This window comes from Schistocerca piceifrons, chromosome 2 (genome assembly GCF_021461385.2).
Source record: "Schistocerca piceifrons isolate TAMUIC-IGC-003096 chromosome 2, iqSchPice1.1, whole genome shotgun sequence".
Taxonomy (NCBI): domain Eukaryota; kingdom Metazoa; phylum Arthropoda; class Insecta; order Orthoptera; family Acrididae; genus Schistocerca; species Schistocerca piceifrons.
The window spans coordinates 11,668,125-11,687,170 of record NC_060139.1 but is presented as its reverse complement, the minus strand read 5'-3'; the positions used below and the strand labels follow the sequence as shown (position 1 = coordinate 11,687,170).

At 41.8% G+C, this 19,046-nt stretch overlaps 1 protein-coding gene across 2 annotated transcripts in view; it reads left to right on the top strand.

Moving 5' to 3' along the window:
* The window catches only part of LOC124777476 (androgen-dependent TFPI-regulating protein-like), a 218,185-nt gene that overhangs the window by 45,651 nt on the left and 153,488 nt on the right, over window positions 1–19,046 (top strand). Inside the window, exon 1 of one of the 2 annotated variants that reach the window (XM_047252907.1) lies at window positions 7,044–7,264. The exons of the other annotated variant lie outside the window; for it this stretch is intronic. Within the exon in view, the coding sequence (XP_047108863.1) occupies window positions 7,100–7,264 (165 nt within the window). The 5' untranslated portion in view covers window positions 7,044–7,099. Of the gene's footprint in view, window positions 1–7,043; window positions 7,265–19,046 lie in introns of those variants that run through there. 2 annotated transcript variants of the gene reach the window in all.

Below are 19,046 nucleotides of genomic sequence, written 5' to 3'. Positions count from 1 at the left end.
GAGAGTTATTCGAACTAAGTCTGTTAGAGGTCAGGTATGAATTTCTTTTATTTAATGATGGACAAGGAACCAAAATGTATCTTATAATTTATAATGAGTAGAAAATTTGGGTCAGATGGATTACACAGAGGTTGTGTGTGGACACTGTGTCTTCGGATTGTATGGGATGCTGAACTGAAGTTGCATTAGGATTTTATCTGTACTTGTTCGAGGAGACTGACTAGAGGAAAGAGTTGTTATGGAAGTGAAATGATATTGGTGCTGAGGTTTATATTTATCGACGTATTATTATAGGTATTGAGAGTATATGAAGTTGATGATTATTGGAGTTTTTGTGGACAAGAGGTAAGGTAAATGATATTGATGATAAGAGTTATATGTATCGACGTATTGAAGAAGTATTAGTGACGTATTGAGATTAAGTTGATGATTATTGGAGTTTTGGTGTATAAGAGGTAAAGTAAGTGAGGAGCATATTTTTTTGTTGGTCTTATGGAACAAGGAGGATGAAGAGAGCAGACTAGAACACTAAAATAGAAGGAAGATAGTCTATACACACACTTTGTTAAATAACTAAGCAGTATATACTTTTTTTGAAGAAAGGAAGTAATTGCATATTTTGGCTCACTGACAGTTGTTCAACAACAGTACATTTTGATCTGGCTTGGCAAACATTGGTCTTGACGTGATGACTATGACGTTGACTAACTATTATTGACTGTTATACATTGCTGCCAGTACTACTTGATACACATGATGAACATTTAATTTTGACAGAATTGCATTTACACAGTTAACACTATTCAGTTACACAGTAGTACTTAATGTGGATGAGAGATGAGTGAGTGTGTTTTGTGTGTTTTCTTTTACTAATCCTAACCACCTATCTCCTAAGTATTATTTTATTTGTTGGTAGTGGCTTGCACTGACACTTATAAATATTATAGGTTTTCTGATATTTGAGTATTTGTAATAGTTAATATGAAAATTATCTGACATCATTTGTGTGTTTGTTATGATTTGTATGTTACTGTAAAAGCATTTGTATGTGCATTCAAACTATTGTTCATGCCTGAACTGTCTGATTAGTGAAGATAAATATTCTGAACTGTTACCTGCACTTTTCAACATGATGTGTGACATTTGGTCGTGTTTAATTTCTGCTGATGAACTGTGTGATCAGTGCTTGTGAATTTTGTGGAACTGTTTCTACTGAAATGAAGTCACTTGTTGCTGTTTGCACCTGCTCAACATTGCTGGGTGCAACTGATGAACTGTTTTTACTGAAATGATGTCACTTGTTGGTGTCTGCACCTACTCAACATTACTGGGTGAAACTGATGGACTGCTTCTACTGAAATGAAGTCACTTGTTGGTGTCTGCACCTGCTCTCAACATTGCTGGGTGCAACTGATGAACTGTTTTTACTGAAATGAAGTCACTTGTTGCTGTCTGCACCTACTCAACATTGCTGGGTGCCTCTGATGGACTGCTTCTACTGAAATAATGTCACTTGTTGCTGTCTGCACCAACTCAACATTACTGGGTGAAACTGATGGACTGCTTCTACTGAAATGATGTCACTTGTTGGTGTCTGCACCTGCTCTCAACTTTACTGGGTGCCACTGATGAACTGCTTCTACTGAACTAATGTGACTTGTTGCTGTGTGTACCTCTTGAACTTTACTGGTGCCACAGATGGAACTGCTTCTACTGAATAATGTCACTTGTTGCTGTCTGCACCTACTCAACATTGCTGGGTGCCTCTGATGAACTGCTTCTACTGAATTAATGTGACTTGTTGCTGTGTGTACCTCTTGAACTTTACTGGGTGCCACTGATGGTCTGCTTCTACTGAACTAATGTGACTTGTTGCTGGGTGTACCTGCTAAACTTTACTGGGTGCAACTGATGGACTGCTTCTACTGAAAAGATGTTACCTGTTGGTGTTCTTTTTTGTATTAACTAATCGTTGAAAGCATTTTATGTGAACATTTGTATAAACTGATTTTTTTTGTATATTGTGTAAACTATTATGTAAAGCCACATATATGAAAAGAAGTTGTATTGCTTACTGTATTTCATATGTTAGGTTAGTGAAAGGTCAGTGCAAAGCCAAAATTTTAACTAATTATGTGATGTTTAGGTATTAATATTATCTTTTATTTTTGTCTGTATTTTTGTGGACGAATTTGGTGGTATTTTCACCACCAATGCTGGCAAAAATACCATCAAATTCTGGCCTGTGGAGGAGGGGCATATGAAAGGTGGCTACACTGTGCCACTGCGCCAGAGAGTGCGCCAAAGAGTACTATTAAGCCGCCTCCACAGTGCGTGTTTAGAGTTGGTGGCTGTCAGTGGTTGTCGAGAGTTCATAGCAGTCAGTGCTACCAAAGAGATCGGAGAGGACAGTGTCTGTTTAGAGATCGTAGCAGAGTGTTTGTTGTGACATCGGAGAGGACAGTGTGTGTTAAGAACTCATAGAGACAGTGTGTGCGTGGGCAGAGCTCGTGGTTGTCGTGAAATCGGAGGGATATGTTGTAGTAAAGAGTGTTGTTCCATGTCTTATGCAGTTATTTGATGGGAGAGATAGCAGATATTATTGTAATGAGTGCATTTCGTCAATATATATGAAGGTAAAATTTATAATGTTCCTTTATTAGTTGTGTATCTGAAATAATGTGTCACTACAGGTTCAGTCAACAAAGCATCTGGCTTGTGTTCTTGGATTAGAGTGTAATTGTGATTTTCTTGCGTAATTATAATTTTCTAATTTTCTTTTGTCACGTCAGTATAGTTGGTATTTGAAAATTCTTGCCTTGTTGGAAAAGAACCGTGCCAGATGTGGACGTTGAGTCACACTCCCACATACAGAACAGTTACATTTGTGCTTGGATTTTGTAGGTTTCATAGTTGCTGGGGACTTAATTAATTAACTGTATTTACGAAAATTTTCTTACATTGTTTGTTGCAGTCAGATAGCGTAATAATACTAGTCAGGGCCAACCGTTTACGAGACTTGCGTAATCGGACATACTAAAACACTAAAAACTATTTTCAATCAAATATAAATTTAATTAAGCCCCCATGCACCAGAGCCGCTACTTTAGTCAAGTAGCTCCTCAGTTTGCCTCACTAAAACACTAAAAACTATTTTCAATCAAATATAAATTTAATTAAGCCCCCATGCACCAGAGCCGCTACTTTAGTCAAGTAGCTCCTCAGTTTGCCTCACAAGGGTTGAGTTCACCCCCCTTGCCAACAGCGCTAGGCACACTCGGACGGTCACCCATCCAAGTGACAGCCAAGGCCGACACCTCCGTTGCCTTATAAAAATCTCATAGAGAGTAGAAATAGATTAGGCAGTAAAATTAACATAGCCGTCAAAAACTGTAGAGACAATAACATGAGAACTGAGATTTAAATGTAATTATGCAGATGACTGTGGCCGAAATACTTTACAGGGCATAGTTTTGAAAAAGCAAAAATAGCGATTAAGGCGGACAATCACCTTGACTAGTGATAATGATGACGGACTGTTATGAGTTTATTGTTTATAGTCAAAATTAATGGAGAATGAAAAACCGGCGTTTTTGGATTATAAGGTGGGGTAAATCCGACCTAGTAATTTCTTGTGGCTATAAGACGTTTATTCGAGATCGGACCTTAACGTTATATGCGTTAAATTATAGGTAATATAAAGAAGCGACTTTTTGCAAAATATTTTTGTTATACCATCGATAGTTTTTGAGATATCCGCATTTTAAGAAATGTCCATTTTTGCCATTTGCAAAAATGGTGGGGTAAATCCGACCCCCTATTTGTTTGGCTGATTTTGCACAGAAATAGTTCTAAATGAACGGTTTTTTTGGGAAGTAATTATAAGCAATTACGTTTTTTACATAAATGAACAAAATGTATTCAAAAACATAACAGTGTTTAGAGTACTAAATGTACTGAAAGTTAAATGAATGTAAATTTTTATTGAATAAAGATTATTTCATTGCACGGCGGGGCAACAGCAATGTCGATCTCGGAATGTTAAAATGACGAGCGACAGCTCGTAAAGACATTCCCAGTTGCACTGCAGCAGTTGCTCGGCGAATATAGTTTTGATTGCGTTTTGTCGTTTTTCGTTTGTAATTTCGTACCATTTTCCTAAAAATAAACTAAACTTCACTTTGCTTACATAAATAAATAATTTCATACACTAAACGATAAAAAACATGGGGTCGTATTTACCCCACCATTTAACGGTTGGATTTACCCCACCATAACATGTTTCATTTAACACACATAGAAACAATTTACACGACATTTCCAACAAAAACGATACATACACTCAATAGGTCACTAAATGCGACACAAAAATCACTTACCGTTCGTTTTGCGATCGTTTTATTTAATAAGGTAAATCTAGTGCTGCAATTTGCACAAGAATTACATTGAAACAATTGAAAACACACTTGTTGTCTTTTGAGTGTCTAAAAGTCAAATGCGGCAAAGTTGTGACAGTGACATTTTAGTTATTTCGAATCCTCTATATGATAACACTAATGTGAAATCGCTCCACTTTGCCGTTTCTCACAAATAGAGGGCAGTCGGGTATACCCAGCTGGTCGGATTTACCCCACCTTACCCTATATATATACAGGGTGTTTCAAAAATGACCGGTATATTTGAAACGGCAATAAAAACTAAACGAGCAGCGATAGAAATGCACCGTTTGTTGCAATATGCTTGGGACAACAGTACATTTTCAGGCAGACAAACTTTCGAAATTACAGTAGTTACAATTTTCAACAACAGATGGCGCTGCGGTCTGGGAAACTCTATAGTACGACATTTTCCACATATCCACCACGCGTAGCAATAATATGGCGTAGTCTCTGAATGAAATTACCCGAAACCTTTGACAACGTGTCTGGCGGAATGGCTTCACATGCAGATGAGATGTACTGCTTCAGCTGTTCAATTGTTTCTGGATTCTGGCGGTACACCTGGTCTTTCAAGTGTCCCCACAGAAAGAAGTCACAGGGGTTCATGTCTGGCGAATAGGGAGGCCAATCCACGCCGCCTCCTGTATGTTTCGGATAGCCCAAAGCAATCACACGATCATCGAAATATTCATTCAGGAAATTAAAGACGTCGGCCGCGCGATGTGGCCGGGCACCATCTTGCATAAACCACGAGGTGTTTGCAGTGTCGTCTAAGGCAGTTTGTACCGCCACAAATTCACGAAGAATGTCCAGAAAGCGTGATGCAGTAATCGTTTCGGATCTGAAAAATGGGCCAATGATTCCTTTGGAAGAAATGGCGGCCCAGACCAGTACTTTTTGAGGATGCAGGGACGATGGGACTGCAACATGGGGCTTTTCGGTTCCCCATATGCGCCAGTTCTGTTTACTGACGAAGCCGTCCACGTAAAAATAAGCTTCGTCAGTAAACCAAATGCTGCCCACATGCATATCGCCGTCATCAATCCTGTGCACTATATCGTTAGCGAATGTCTCTCGTGCAGCAATGGTAGCGGCGCTGAGGGGTTGCCGCATTTGAATTTTGTATGGATAGAGGTGTAAACTCTGGCGCATGAGACGATACGTGGACGTTGGCGTCATTTGATCCGCAGCTGCAACATGGCGAACGGAAACCCGAGGCCGCTGTTGGATCACCTGCTGCACTAGCTGCGCGTTGCCCTCTGTAGTTGCCGTACGCGGTCGCCCTACCTTTCCAGCACGTTCATCCGTCACGTTCCCAGTCCGTTGAAATTTTTCAAACAGATCCTTTATTGTATCGCTTTTCGGTCCTTTGCTTACATTAAACCTCCGTTGAAAACTTCGTCTTGTTGCAACAACACTGTGTTCTAGGCGGTGGAATTCCAACACCAGAAAAATCCTCTGTTCTAAGGAATAAACCATGTTGTCTACAGCACACTTGCACGTTGTGAACAGCACACGCTTACAGCAGAAAGACGACGTACAGAATGGCGCACCCACAGACTGCGTTGTCTTCTATATCTTTCACATCACTTGCAGCGCCATCTGTTGTTGAAAATTGTAACTACTGTAATTTCGAAAGTTTGTCCGCCTGAAAATGTACTGTTGTCCCAAGCATATTGCAACAAACGGTGTATTAGTTTTTATTGCCGTTTCAAATATACCGGTCATTTTTGAAACACCCTGTATATATATATATATATATATATATATATATATATATTTCTAAGTGGTTTCACGCGGCTCGCCACGAATCACGAATTCCTCTTCTGTGCTGATCTTTACATCTTAGTGTAGCGCTTGCACGTATATATTACAGCAGCAATAACGGTAACATCGATATAGTCAGTGAAAATGGCGAGAGTTAATTTGCCGTAAGCAGCACAGTTAAAACAGGAAAATATGTACCTTTTCTGTGAAAAGAAGCACCAATTGTTCTTGCATAAAGTACACCCCGGAACCTAGGTATTACCATTCCAGGACATCGAATAAATAAAACAAAATGGTTAGATGTAATGAATAACATCTAAATTGTAAAATAAATGTTTATTCCAAGAGTCACATAAGGAAATTGTGACAAATGACTACTTTCTCCGATCAATTAATTATCATTTTCAGTCTCAATGTGCAACTGATACTGTTAAAACCAGTATTTAAAAAAGGCGTACGTTTGCGGTTTCACTCATAACAGTATTTCATTTTAAAAAATAATTATTACAGCAGATAAAATTAGAAGAACACTGAAGTGTCCCTTGTCTTGTTTAATACCTTTTTTTGGCTCGCATAGCTTTTCATATCCCCTGTACTACGTCATTGCACGTCATGGGAATAGATAACTGTCGCATTGCTAGCCGACGATGTTTCTCATATCATTCTCAACAGGAGTGTGCTATCTTAGTCCAGCAGAGTCCAGCTGAATGCTACAGGATGCTCTGTTATCTCAGAGAGGCTGCCTCAGCGCGCAACGGAAGCAAATACGACGCGGAGTGTTTGCCTCAAAGGCAGGTTAGGAGATACGTGTACAAATTCTGAGCGGCACAGCTGGAAGTTGTGCCCACAGTTCACGACGCTTGTACGCCGAACGTGCACCGCCGCCGCTCTCCATGGCGTTATCTCCAGCACTTCTCTTCCACTTCGGCTGCGCTGGCCACAGCCTGGCGATTTACGTGGGACTCGCTGAAATTGTGTACTGGATGTTACAGGACGGCGTAGACGTATGGTCTTTCTCTGCCTGCTATTCTCTGGAATACGTATCCGTCTGGAATCAGGTACTATATTTTACTCATCCAATTGTGATTCGACCGATTTTGAAGGCGTTCCCCAACAGTCCATCCCATCACTTGTTATTTCTTACCTACACAGCTTGGACTGTGCGGCTGGTCCTGGCGGAGGTTCGAGTCCTCCCTCGAGCATGGGTGTGTGTGTTTGTCCTTAGGATAATGTAGGTTAAGTAGTGTGTAAGCTTAGGGACTGATGACCTTAGTAGTTACGTCCCATAAGATTTCACACACTTACACAGCTGTGTCAGTAATATGGGATAGATACTGGAAGCTTTGCCACTCTGTAGTTTTTCCCTTCAGTGCATTAGCAAACGTGCTGTGAAACATGGTCTTTCTTCATTGACTTATTTCTCCTCTCTTCTTTTAGAGCATGACTTAGTTCCTAGTTCTGTACAGCTTTTGTCGACGTTCGTTAGTATCTTACTTAAGATGTCTCCTAGTTCTATCACCCATCTCTCAGATCACATGCTTTCGACTGCTTTCTCTGAAATACACAAAATAGTAAGAATTCTACTACAGAGTTCATGTTCGTAACTTGCACCTACCTAGATATTAAAAGTTCATTTTACTTTAAAGCAGAGACTGTGCTCAAAAAGCTCCACGGTGGTAGACATTTCCCGCACAATTAGTACAGTTTCCCCTGTTTTTCAAGTTAAGGTACACTACGTACAATGACGTGTATATTTACTTATTTATTCGAATAACCCTTTTCGAGGATGCGATAAATTAACTTTGGTTTCGCCTTATTGTGTTTAATTTTCGTTTCTCCCAGACCTCCTTCACCCTTCGAAATCGTCGTTTCTTCTTTTTTTTTTTGGATCCATTACCTTGCTATATTGTAGACCTCTTTCTTTCCGGAAATCCTGCCTTTCTTGTTGCTTCTCTAAAAAGTATTCTGTTATTAAGTCTACAACTTTGCTTCCGTAATTTCTTCCTCAAGTTTGAGAATTTTTTTTTACAAACTTAGGAAAACTTACATTTCAAAGAATCGGGCATCGCTGGTCACTAGTTCCTCTCATATTTCGTGCAGCATACGAATCCCATGAGAAGACTCATGCATCGATCCAATTTTGCACCTATTTATACGACCGGAAATGCTTGTCAGCCAGGTCGTGTCCACTGACTGAAACAGGTGGCAGTCAAAGGGGGCAGTGTCTGGAGAACACGGCGGGTGGGGTACGTCTTGGCATTTCAACGTTTCCAAGTATGTTTTCATGGGTTTTGCAACATGGGGTCGAGCATTGCTGAAAACTCATCTTTTCTTGCCTATCGCTGTATTGTGGCGTTTGTCTTTCAGTGCTTGGCTGAGACGTATCAATTGGTTTCGATAACGATCTGACGTGATCGTTTCCTTCGGTTTCAGTAGCTTCAGGAACCTTCTCTCTTCCACCGCCATACGAGACTCTGACTGCAAAATCACCGTTACTGAAGCATTGAAACCATTCTCCGCTCAGTATTTCACCAATTGGTGCCTCACCCAGCATTTTACGAGCCTCAGTCGCAGATTTCTTCAAGTTAAAGCAGAAAAGTGAATTTTTTCTTACTGCAGATGACGAGAACTGGAGTCCTAAGTTGACATATTCAATTGAGAATAACTTTATGATGCAATCACACATTGAGTTTGATGCCTCTGTTTTTACGAGTGCCTAAGCTTATTGTATGACGCTTACGACCTACTACCTGCGCCACCATTTGCCATTACAACCATGTATTGCATAAAGGCGGAAGCAAAGTGGTAGACATGATAACTGTTATGTCCCTTCTAATTCCAATGTTTTTCGTATCTTTGTCAGTTTCATTAAACCCTGTGGTTTTTGATTTTTATCTGTTTAGTAAGGTCTGCTTCGTTGGTCTGATATTGCCCATTCAGTACATGTATCCATAAAACTGTAGACTTTTTTTCTTCATTACACCAGTTAGCTTTTCCGTTTTCAAATAGAGCTTTATTTGATCTTAATTTGTGTTCAACATTACTACTATTTCTAAATCCAAATATTTTCCTTAGAATTTTTTTCACCTTTTCCAGTTTTTCAAGATCCCCAAATCCTTAAGTGTGTCTGCCGCATAAATCGTTCCAGACCGTTTGTCTGTTGATAGTGTCTTAGGTTTGTGTTGCAGGACAAACACTTTTTTTATAGATGTTTTTTCTATAGCTATATTTTCTTTTGCATTCCTTATTATCCGTTCTCCTAGGCATTTAAGACAGTTTGTTTTAGGTATTGTGTTGTTATGAACTTTAAGATTTGAAGGACATCATTGATATTTGTCATGAAGTGTGCGTTTTTTCAAATGATTTTGAATCCTATTTTGTCTGCTTTTTTCTATAGTTATGTGATTTGTTCTTTCGCACTTTCCAGAGAGTCAGTAATTAATTCCACGTTATCTGCAAAAGCTAGACAATATATGATGATACTGTTTTAGTTTCTTCCTGGTTGAACACTTGTAGTATTAATGTATTTCCTCCTTTCCCTCACTATCTTCTCTAACGCGCAGTCCCTCCCTGTCTTACTCCTGATTTCATTTCAAAAGGTTTTGACAGTTCCCCTACAATTTTAGCTTTCGTTGTTGTGTTTGTTAAAGTTTATTCAGTTAATTTCGTTGTTTTATTGTCGAGTCTGAATTCCTTTATGGTGCTGATTATTGCATTTGTATCAATTCATTATCATGCATTTTTAAACTGCACTAACGGTATTGCATACTTCAAGCTTCTCATTCATACTATGTTCTGTAGGTCTAGTATTTGCTGTGCCCAAGACGTTCCCTTCCTAAATCCTGCTTGATATTCTCCCTGTTGTGGGCCGAGTGTTCCTTAATCTCTCTTTAAAAGCGCCATGGAAAAGATCTTATACGTCACTAGCCAGAGGGAGATCCCTCTATGACTGTTAGGATCACTTCTCTATCTTTTTGTGTAGTGGATTTACTAATGGCGATGTCCATTCTGATGGTAAGCTATTTGCTGTCCAAATTTAATTCATGATTTCTGTTAGACATAGAATAAGGTTGTCACTAGAGTGCTTCCACAATTCAGCAGTTGTATTACTTTCTCCTAGTATTGATTTCTGTTTTACGTTTTTTTTCTGATTTGCTCTGTTGTTGGTGGCTTTGAGTCTGGTTGTATCTGGATTACATTATCAAAATGAAATTCTTCTTTTGGTGGGTCGCAGTTCTTTAGTTGTTTGAAGTAGTTTTCAGGCATTCTACAGTTCTCAGTTTCATTACATGCAGTCTTTTGTGTTTTGGTATCGACAAACTGTAAACTTTGTAGTGTGTTCTTCTTTACACTATCTTTAAACGTCTTGTAAAAAGCCCCTTGAGTCGTTATGCTTCAAATATGACACAATTTACCATAGTTTATCTTTTATATGTTGTACTTTGGTCTTCTTGAGACCTTTTGATGCACGTTTCCTTACTCCTATAAAATTTTCATTGTTCTTATCTTTTTTACATGCGTTTCAGGTATTCTACGCTCGTTGTCTCCCTGTAATTAGCTCATCACGATCGTCATTCCTCCAGATGTTTTTCCTTTCATTTTTAAGAGGAACAGTTTCTTCTGCAGTCTGAATAACTTCTGTTTTGATTTTGTTCTCAGAAATTAGATTTTCTTTTTTCCAACTTCGTTTTGTCAACATTTTCTCTAGGATCTTCTGTACGTCAAATTTTTTAGGTGGACATTCGTTTTTTCTAAATATTGGTATGAAATTGAATTTAACGATAGATCGGTAATGATCTGAATCTAATCCTTGAGTCTTGGCAACTCCTACTTTGAGAAATTAAGAAATTCAGCCTTCAGTTGCAAGTTAAAATTGTATTAGTTTACCTAGGTTTCGATGCCAATAATGGTATCTTCTTCAGAACCTATAAATTAACCCATACGGACACATGTTACACATTGAAATACATCATCAATCTAATGATTTCATAATAAAGAAAATCGTGGTACTTACAAAAGTTAAATTACACTCCTGGAAATGGAAAAAAGAACACATTGACACCGGTGTGTCAGACCCACCATACTTGCTCCGGACAATGCGAGAGGGCTGTACAAGCAATGATCACACGCACGGCACAGCGGACACACCAGGAACCACGGTGTTGGCCGTCGAATGGCGCTATCTGCGCAGCTTTTGTGCACCGCCGCCGTCAGTGTCAGCCAGTTTGCCGTGGCATACGGAGCTCCATCGCAGTCTTTAACACTGGTAGCATGCCGCGACAGCGTGGACGTGAACCGTATGTGCAGTTGACGGACTTTGAGCAAGGGCGTATAGTGGGCATGCGGGAGGCCGGGTGAACGTACCGCCGAATTGCTCAACACGTGGGGCGTGAGGTCTCCACAGTACATCGATGTTGTCGCCAGTGGTCGGCGGAAGGTGCACGTGCCCGTCGACCTGGGACCGGACCGCAGCGACGCACGGATGCACGCCAAGACCGTAGGATCCTACGCAGTGCCATAGGGGACCGCACCGCCACTTCCCAGCAAATTAGGGACACTGTTGCTCCTGGGGTATCGGCGAGGACCATTCGCAATCGTCTCCATGAAGCTGGGCTACAGTCCCGCACACCGTTAGGCCGTCTTCCGCTCACGCCCCAACATCGTGCAGCCCGCCTCCAGTGGTGTCGCGACAGGCGTGAATGGAGGGACGAATGGAGACGTGTCGTCTTCAGCGATGAGAGTCGCTTCTGCCTTGGTGCCAATGATGGTCGTATGCGTGTTTAGCGCCGTGCAGGTGAGCGCCACAATCAGGACTGCATACGACCGAGGCACACAGGGCCAACACCCGGCATCATGGTGTGGGGAGCGATCTCCTACACTGGCCGTACACCACTGGTGATCGTCGAGGGGACACTGAATAGCGCACGGTACATCCAAACCGTCATCGAACCCATCGTTCTACCATTCCTAGACCGGCAAGGGAACTTGCTGTTCCAACAGGACAATGCACGTCCGCATGTATCCCGTGCCACCCAACGTGCTCTAGAAGGTGTAAGTCAACTACCCTGGCCAGCAAGATCTCCGGATCTATCCCCCATTGAGCATGTTTGGGACTGGATGAAACGTCATCTCACGCGGTCTGCACGTCCAGCACGACCGCTGGTCCAACTGAGGCGCCAGGTGGAAATGGCATGGCAAGCCGTTCCACAGGACTACATCCAGCATCTCTACGATCGTCTCCATGGGAGAATAGCAGCCTGCATTGCTGCGAAAGGTGGATATACACTGTACTAGTGCCGACATTGTGCATGCTCTGTTGCCTGTGTCTATGTGCCTGTGGTTCTGTCAGTGTGATCATGTGATGTATCTGACCCCAGGAATGTGTCAATAAAGTTTCCCCTTCCTGGGACAATGAATTCACGGTGTTCTTATTTCAATTTCCAGGAGTGTATTTTGAGGGCCAAACGTTGGCCATGTCACAGAATAAAATTAAAACAGAAGAAAAACGCGCATAGTCATAAGATTACGTCTGTCAAAACTAAAATCATTAAGACAAACGTAAACGTTTCTTTGAGTACCTAAATTGCAGAGTGTCTATTTATAGCATCGTGATCGAGTTGTTTTTCGCCACAAATCGGGTGATATGCATGTTGTTTGTTTTTTGGAGAGGTTTTTGAAGAATGTAAATTTTACGACTGCGTTCCGCTCTCTGCACCGGCTTAAGAGTCCCTCCCCGTTTGCGTTATTTTTCTGTTTGCAAGTAGTACTACTGCGTTTTCCGACGGAATGTGATTTAGTGTCTCAAGACTTCACTGCATGCTCTTTTTGGGTTCTGTTTTCCTCATTTGTAATTAAATCGGTGTAAACTTTGATGGTTTAAATGTTAGAGCGGAAAATCCTTCATTAACTGATTTAAATTCTGCAATTGAGTTTAACACGTTTTTGTTTACAATGAAGCCAATTCCAGACTGAGGTACAGGGGATAGACAAAATAATGTGAACAATGGTAGTAATGCGATGGTTGTGTTAGACGGTCAACAACGCAGGTAAGGCACGCGTCGCATTGGACTGTGCGTGTTCAGTACGGACCAGGCATCAGTGCAGGTTGTTTACGAGTAGTGCACACATCGTATTTCCACTCAGAAGCCGTGGCCTACGTGCAGTGAAAGACCTAACAGAGTTCCAAAGAGGGAATATTCTGAGGACTCGATTAGCTGGAGCATCAGTGACCAAAACAAAAAACTTATTGAATGTTTCAAGAGCAACTCTTTCAACATCCACGGGACCCTACACAAAACATGGAAAGAGATCATCGTGTAAAAGTAATAGTAGACGCAAATCAAAACTAAATGACGGAGATCGTCGTACGCTAACACGAGTTGTGTCAAACAACACAAAACTACGGCGGCGAAAGTGACTGCAGAGCTCAATAGCCATCTTTGAGACTCCGTATCTACCGACACTGTCCGGCGAGATCTCCATAAAGAGAATATTCATGGACGAGCTACTATATCGAAACCATTAGTGACGACAACCAACGCTAAGAAGCGAAAGACATGGCGTCAGGAGCATAAATCCTGGACGGCTGATCAATGTAAACACTTCATATGGTCCGAAGAGTCAACGTTTGCAGTATTTCCAACATCGGGCCGGGTTTTGCGTCTGGAGAACGCCAAAAGAAGTCCACAGTCCTGACTGCTTGATTCCAACGGTTAAACGTGAAGATGGAAGTGAGATGGTGTGAGCAGCCATATCGTGGTACTCTGCTGGTCCCGTCTTCACTCTCACAGGCCGTGTTACAGTCAACGATTATGTGACCATTACTCAAATGTTGTTCCGCTACAATGATGCCATATTTCAGGACGATATCCACATAGTCAGTTCAGTACAGTCGTGATATGACGAGCATGCAACTGAACTGCAACGTCTTCCCTGGCCAGCGCAGTCGCCGGACATTATCGAACCCATCTGGGCGGTATTGGGTCACAGACTGCGGAGAAGATTTCCGCGTCCCTCATCATTACATGAGTTAGAAGAGGTTCAGATCGAAGAGTGGCATAATATTCCACTGGAGACTATACAGTCATTATATGCCAGCATTCCAAGAAGAGCAGCCCCTTATTAATAAACCATTACCAAGTAAGTGGAACTGTTCACATTATTTTGCCTGTCCCTCGCACTCTCTTCGTGACTCTTTTCCTGGTTTTCCCTTAAATATCCTGAGTCCTTCTGAATAAGGTTATTCATCAGTAAAGCATGATTGTTGCAGCGCTTTTTCCTTCAGGAAGTTTATTAAAGTTTGAAGTTTTCCTGTTTTTAAAAGTGAACTTACATTTCAAGTGGATAGGTAGTTTATGTGTCTGTGTCTGATGTAGCTGGTTTGTCTTTTAAGGCAGCTTCAGAGCCAACTCAGTATTGTCAGCTCTTAGGAATTTTCCAGACGCACCTCTGGTGAACAGACGTTGACCACTTTGGCGGTTGTTGGAAATCAGACGCACAGTGAATTTTTTCTTGTGTTGTTTCTTCCGCTAGTTCTGCAGTTCCAAGATCTATTCTCTCCGTCTTCACTGACGCTGAAGTCTTCACTGTAACCCTACAATAGAGTCCTCAAAGGGTGCCATCACCCGGTTCAGACGTCAGGTGAGGCCCGTCTTGGGACCGGCGTAGTGGATTGACGTGTGCCATACCGTTATTCTACTTCCAAGATAAAGGTTGCCTGCTAAAAAAAGTTATTTCCGCATGATGACAGTTAAACATCATACGAATATTAACATCAATCAGAATACTAATACACAAACTACAGAACAAGTTGAATGGAATATGTTATTCAACAACAAAAACTGTTTTCCTTTCGTAAACTGTAGGTCCCCTTTTCTTTGTTACTTACATCATTTTCTGAAGAAGTTGTTCATTTTCTGCAGGGAACACTTGATCATCCGTACATAACCTTCTCTCTCTCTCTCTCTCTCTCTCTCTCTCTCTCTCTCTCTCTCTCTCTCTCTCTCTCTTCCTTCTTTCAGTTCCTCATATTACTCAATGCTTTGCTCACAAATCTTCCACGACAGATATTAATTAGGCAAGAAACACATTATGACCTCATCTTATTTTTTTAATGGTTATTTGTCCATTTCTTTCTACTGTATTCTTACCACTCCTTTCTAGCTTATTGTTTGATGAAACTCCTCTTAGTCTCGCAGTACTTCCAGTTTAGGTCCCCTTACGATATTTCAAATATAACTTTTTTTCCCAGTAAAACGACTATCACGAGTCATTGAAAGACATACACTCCTGGAAATTGCAATAAGAACACCGTGAATTCATTGTCCCAGGAAGGGGAAACTTTATTGACACATTCCTGGGGTCAGATACATCACATGATCACACTGACAGAACCACAGGCACATAGACACAGGCAACAGAGCATGCACAATGTCGGCACTATTACAGTGTATATCCACCTTTCGCAGCAATGCAGGCTGCTATTCTCCCATGGAGACGATCGTAGAGATGCTGGATGTAGTCCTCTGGAACGGCTTGCCATGCCATTTCCACCTGGCGCCTCAGTTGGACCAGCGTTCGTGCTGGACGTGCAGACCGCGTGAGACGACGCTTCATCCAGTCCCAAACATGCTCAATGGGGGACAGATCCGGAGATCTTGCTGGCCAGGGTAGTTGACTTACACCTTCTAGAGCACGTTGGTTGGCACGGGATACATGCGGACGTGCATTGTCCTGTTGGAACAGCAAGTTCCCTTGCCGGTCTAGGAATGGTAGAATGATGGGTTCGATGACGGTTTGGATGTACCGTGCACTATTCAGTGTCCCCTCGACGATCACCAGTGGCGTACGGCCAGTGTAGGAGATCACTCCCCACACCATGATGCCGGGTGTTGGCCCTGTGTGCCTCGGTCGTATGCAGTCCTGATTGTGGCGCTCACCTGCACGGCGCCAAACACGCATACGACCATCACTGGCACCAAGGCAGAAGCGACTCTCATCGCTGAAGACGACACGTCTCCATTCGTCCCTCCATTCACGCCTGTCGCGACACCACTGGAGGCGGGCTGCACGATGTTGGGGCGTGAGCGGAAGACGGCCTAACGGTGTGCGGGACCGTAGCCCAGCTTCATGGAGACGTTTGCGAATGGTCCTCGCCGATACCCCAGGAGCAACAGTGTCCCTAATTTGCTGGGAAGTGGCGGTGCGGTCCCCTACGGCACTGCGTAGGATCCTACGGTCTTGGCGAGCATCCGTGCGTCGCTGCGGTCCGGTCCCAGGTCGACGGGCACGTGCACCTTCCGCCGACCACTGGCGACAACATCGATGTACTGTGGAGACCTCACGCCCCACGTGTTGAGCAATTCGGCGGTACGTCCACCCGGCCTCCCGCATGCCCACTATACGCCCTCACTCAAAGTCCGTCAACTGCACATACGGTTCACGTCCACTCTGTCGCGGCATGCTACCAGTGTTAAAGACTGCGATGGAGCTCCGTATGCCACGGCAAACTGGCTGACACTGACGGCGGCGGTGCACAAATGCTGCGCAGCTAGCGCCATTCGACGGCCAACACCGCGGTTCCTGGTGTGTCCGCTGTGCCGTGCGTGTGATCATTGCTTGTACAGCCCTCTCGCAGTGTCCGGAGCAAGTATGGTGGGTCTGACACACCGGTGTCAATGTGTTCTTTTTTCCATTTCCAGGAGTGTATACATCCCCCAGTTGACTTCAGTATTTCGGACCATCAATAATCCACGTCTAACAGCCGAATACTTTACGTGTCAGTAAGCAAACATTTACGCCACAATATACTTTCGCCTGTTTTGCGGCTTAAACAAGAGACAACCATAATCAAGTTTTATATCACGGTACTCCTGTCATCGAGGGACCTCAGTCTAAAAAAAGGATGTAGTTGTTTTAACATCCCAGTAGAGATAAAAGCTCAAAATTAACCACACAGCAAAATACCCCTGTGTGTACTACCCATTACTTTTGTTTATTTGATTTATATCGCTGTCCACCTGACGTGGAAAATTATTAATTAATCTAACGGTTATAAAAGCAAGCCGTTTAGAGCTTTTGAATCCTTGACAACTCTTTCTGTTACGTAGGAGAATTTAGATTATTGTAATGTGTAAAAGCTGTGGATAGCAATTACTGATTCGTATCTCTAGATTTAATTTTAGAAAACTGGCCAGGCACGAGTAGAGCTTGCACTCAGAGAGTTCTGTACACACTTTGTTACGTGTACAGACAGTTCATCCATCCCGGGAATCGAGACGCTCATCGATTGTTGCCTATTATCGTCACTGATGTTGCCAAGACACCTGTCTGCAGTATTAATAGACTTCCGAGAATTTTTTAAGTTTAATTTTGACGTCGGATTACAAACGAAAAAATAAATATTTTGCATGTGATATAATTACAAATTCACAATTTTCAGATTTTTTTCCTTTACTTGTACTATGAAACCCAGCTTTTTGCCACATTTCATGATTCTATACCTAAGGGATGTATCCTATAGGTTTTGATTAGTGAGTTTGCGAGTACGAAAATGAGTGACATAACTAGCCGTATCGTTTGATTGAACTGACCTAGAAGCTAACATTTATTACGTCGCCAACGGACCATAGACTTAGTATGTGACATAAATTTCAAGTTATACGTCTACCCGATCCTTAGAAAATAGAGTCTTAACAGACGGAGGGATACACAGACAATCGGATAACAAATGACACATTTTTTTCGTTTCATATAATTACAAATTAACACTCTTCGTATTTTTTCCTTTAATTGTTTCGTGAAATCTTGCATCTTGCCAAATTTAATGATTGTATTTAACGGGAAATACCCGGTCGTATTTGAGAAGAGAGTTTGCGAGTATCAAAATATGTGACATAAATGGCCGAATGTCTTGAGTGCATTGACATACAAGCTTGAATTTTTTACACCGCCGTGGGTAGACGTTAGTGGGTGAGATAAATTTCGACTTGATAAGTCTACCCGTTACTGAGAAAATTCATTCTTAACAGGGAGACAGACAGAGACACAGACAACAAGGTGATCCTATAGGGGTTCGGTTTTAAGCGACTGAGGAAAGTAAACCTGAAAAATTCATAAATGCTCAATGTGCTAGGCATATTTATAAATTAATTTGCAATGTGAATATAAAATGATTAGTTTCACATCGTTACGATTTATCATGTAAAGGATCCATGAAACATGAAACTAATTAACTACATCGCTTTTTCTCCATTTGGTTTACCAGTGGGGGCCCAGTAACAGTAACGGAAGTATTCAAGCACTGCAGCCACTGCAAAATTTTGTATTTACAATCACTGAGTAGCACGAAGCGAGTTCCTAGACATCATAAGATTGACCTCTGGTAACAGGTACCTGTCATTGGTACACATTCATTTCCTTTATAATATTTTGTTTCTTTTCAGTTTCATGTGTTAAATTCTTGTTCAGACCTAGAAAGCTATGATAGTGCTACTTTCTTTGCTCACTGTACTTTCATTAGATACTCCGGTCCCTTCTTCTTGTCAGCGTTTTCCATACGTTCCTATCCTCGGTTCTTCAGAAAACATTTCTTGCTATCAGTCCACATGTCAACATTCTTTTGTAGCTCTCATTGGCTATTTTGCATCCTAAGTAGCAGAATTCCTTAACTTCATCTACTTCGTAACCATCAATCCTGATGTTAAGTTTCTCGCTGTTCTCATTTCTACTACTTCTCATTACATTCGTCTTACTTCGATTTACTCTCGATACATATTCTGTACTCATTAGATCGTTTACTCCATTTAACACATTCTGCTATCTTTCTCCACTTTCTTTATT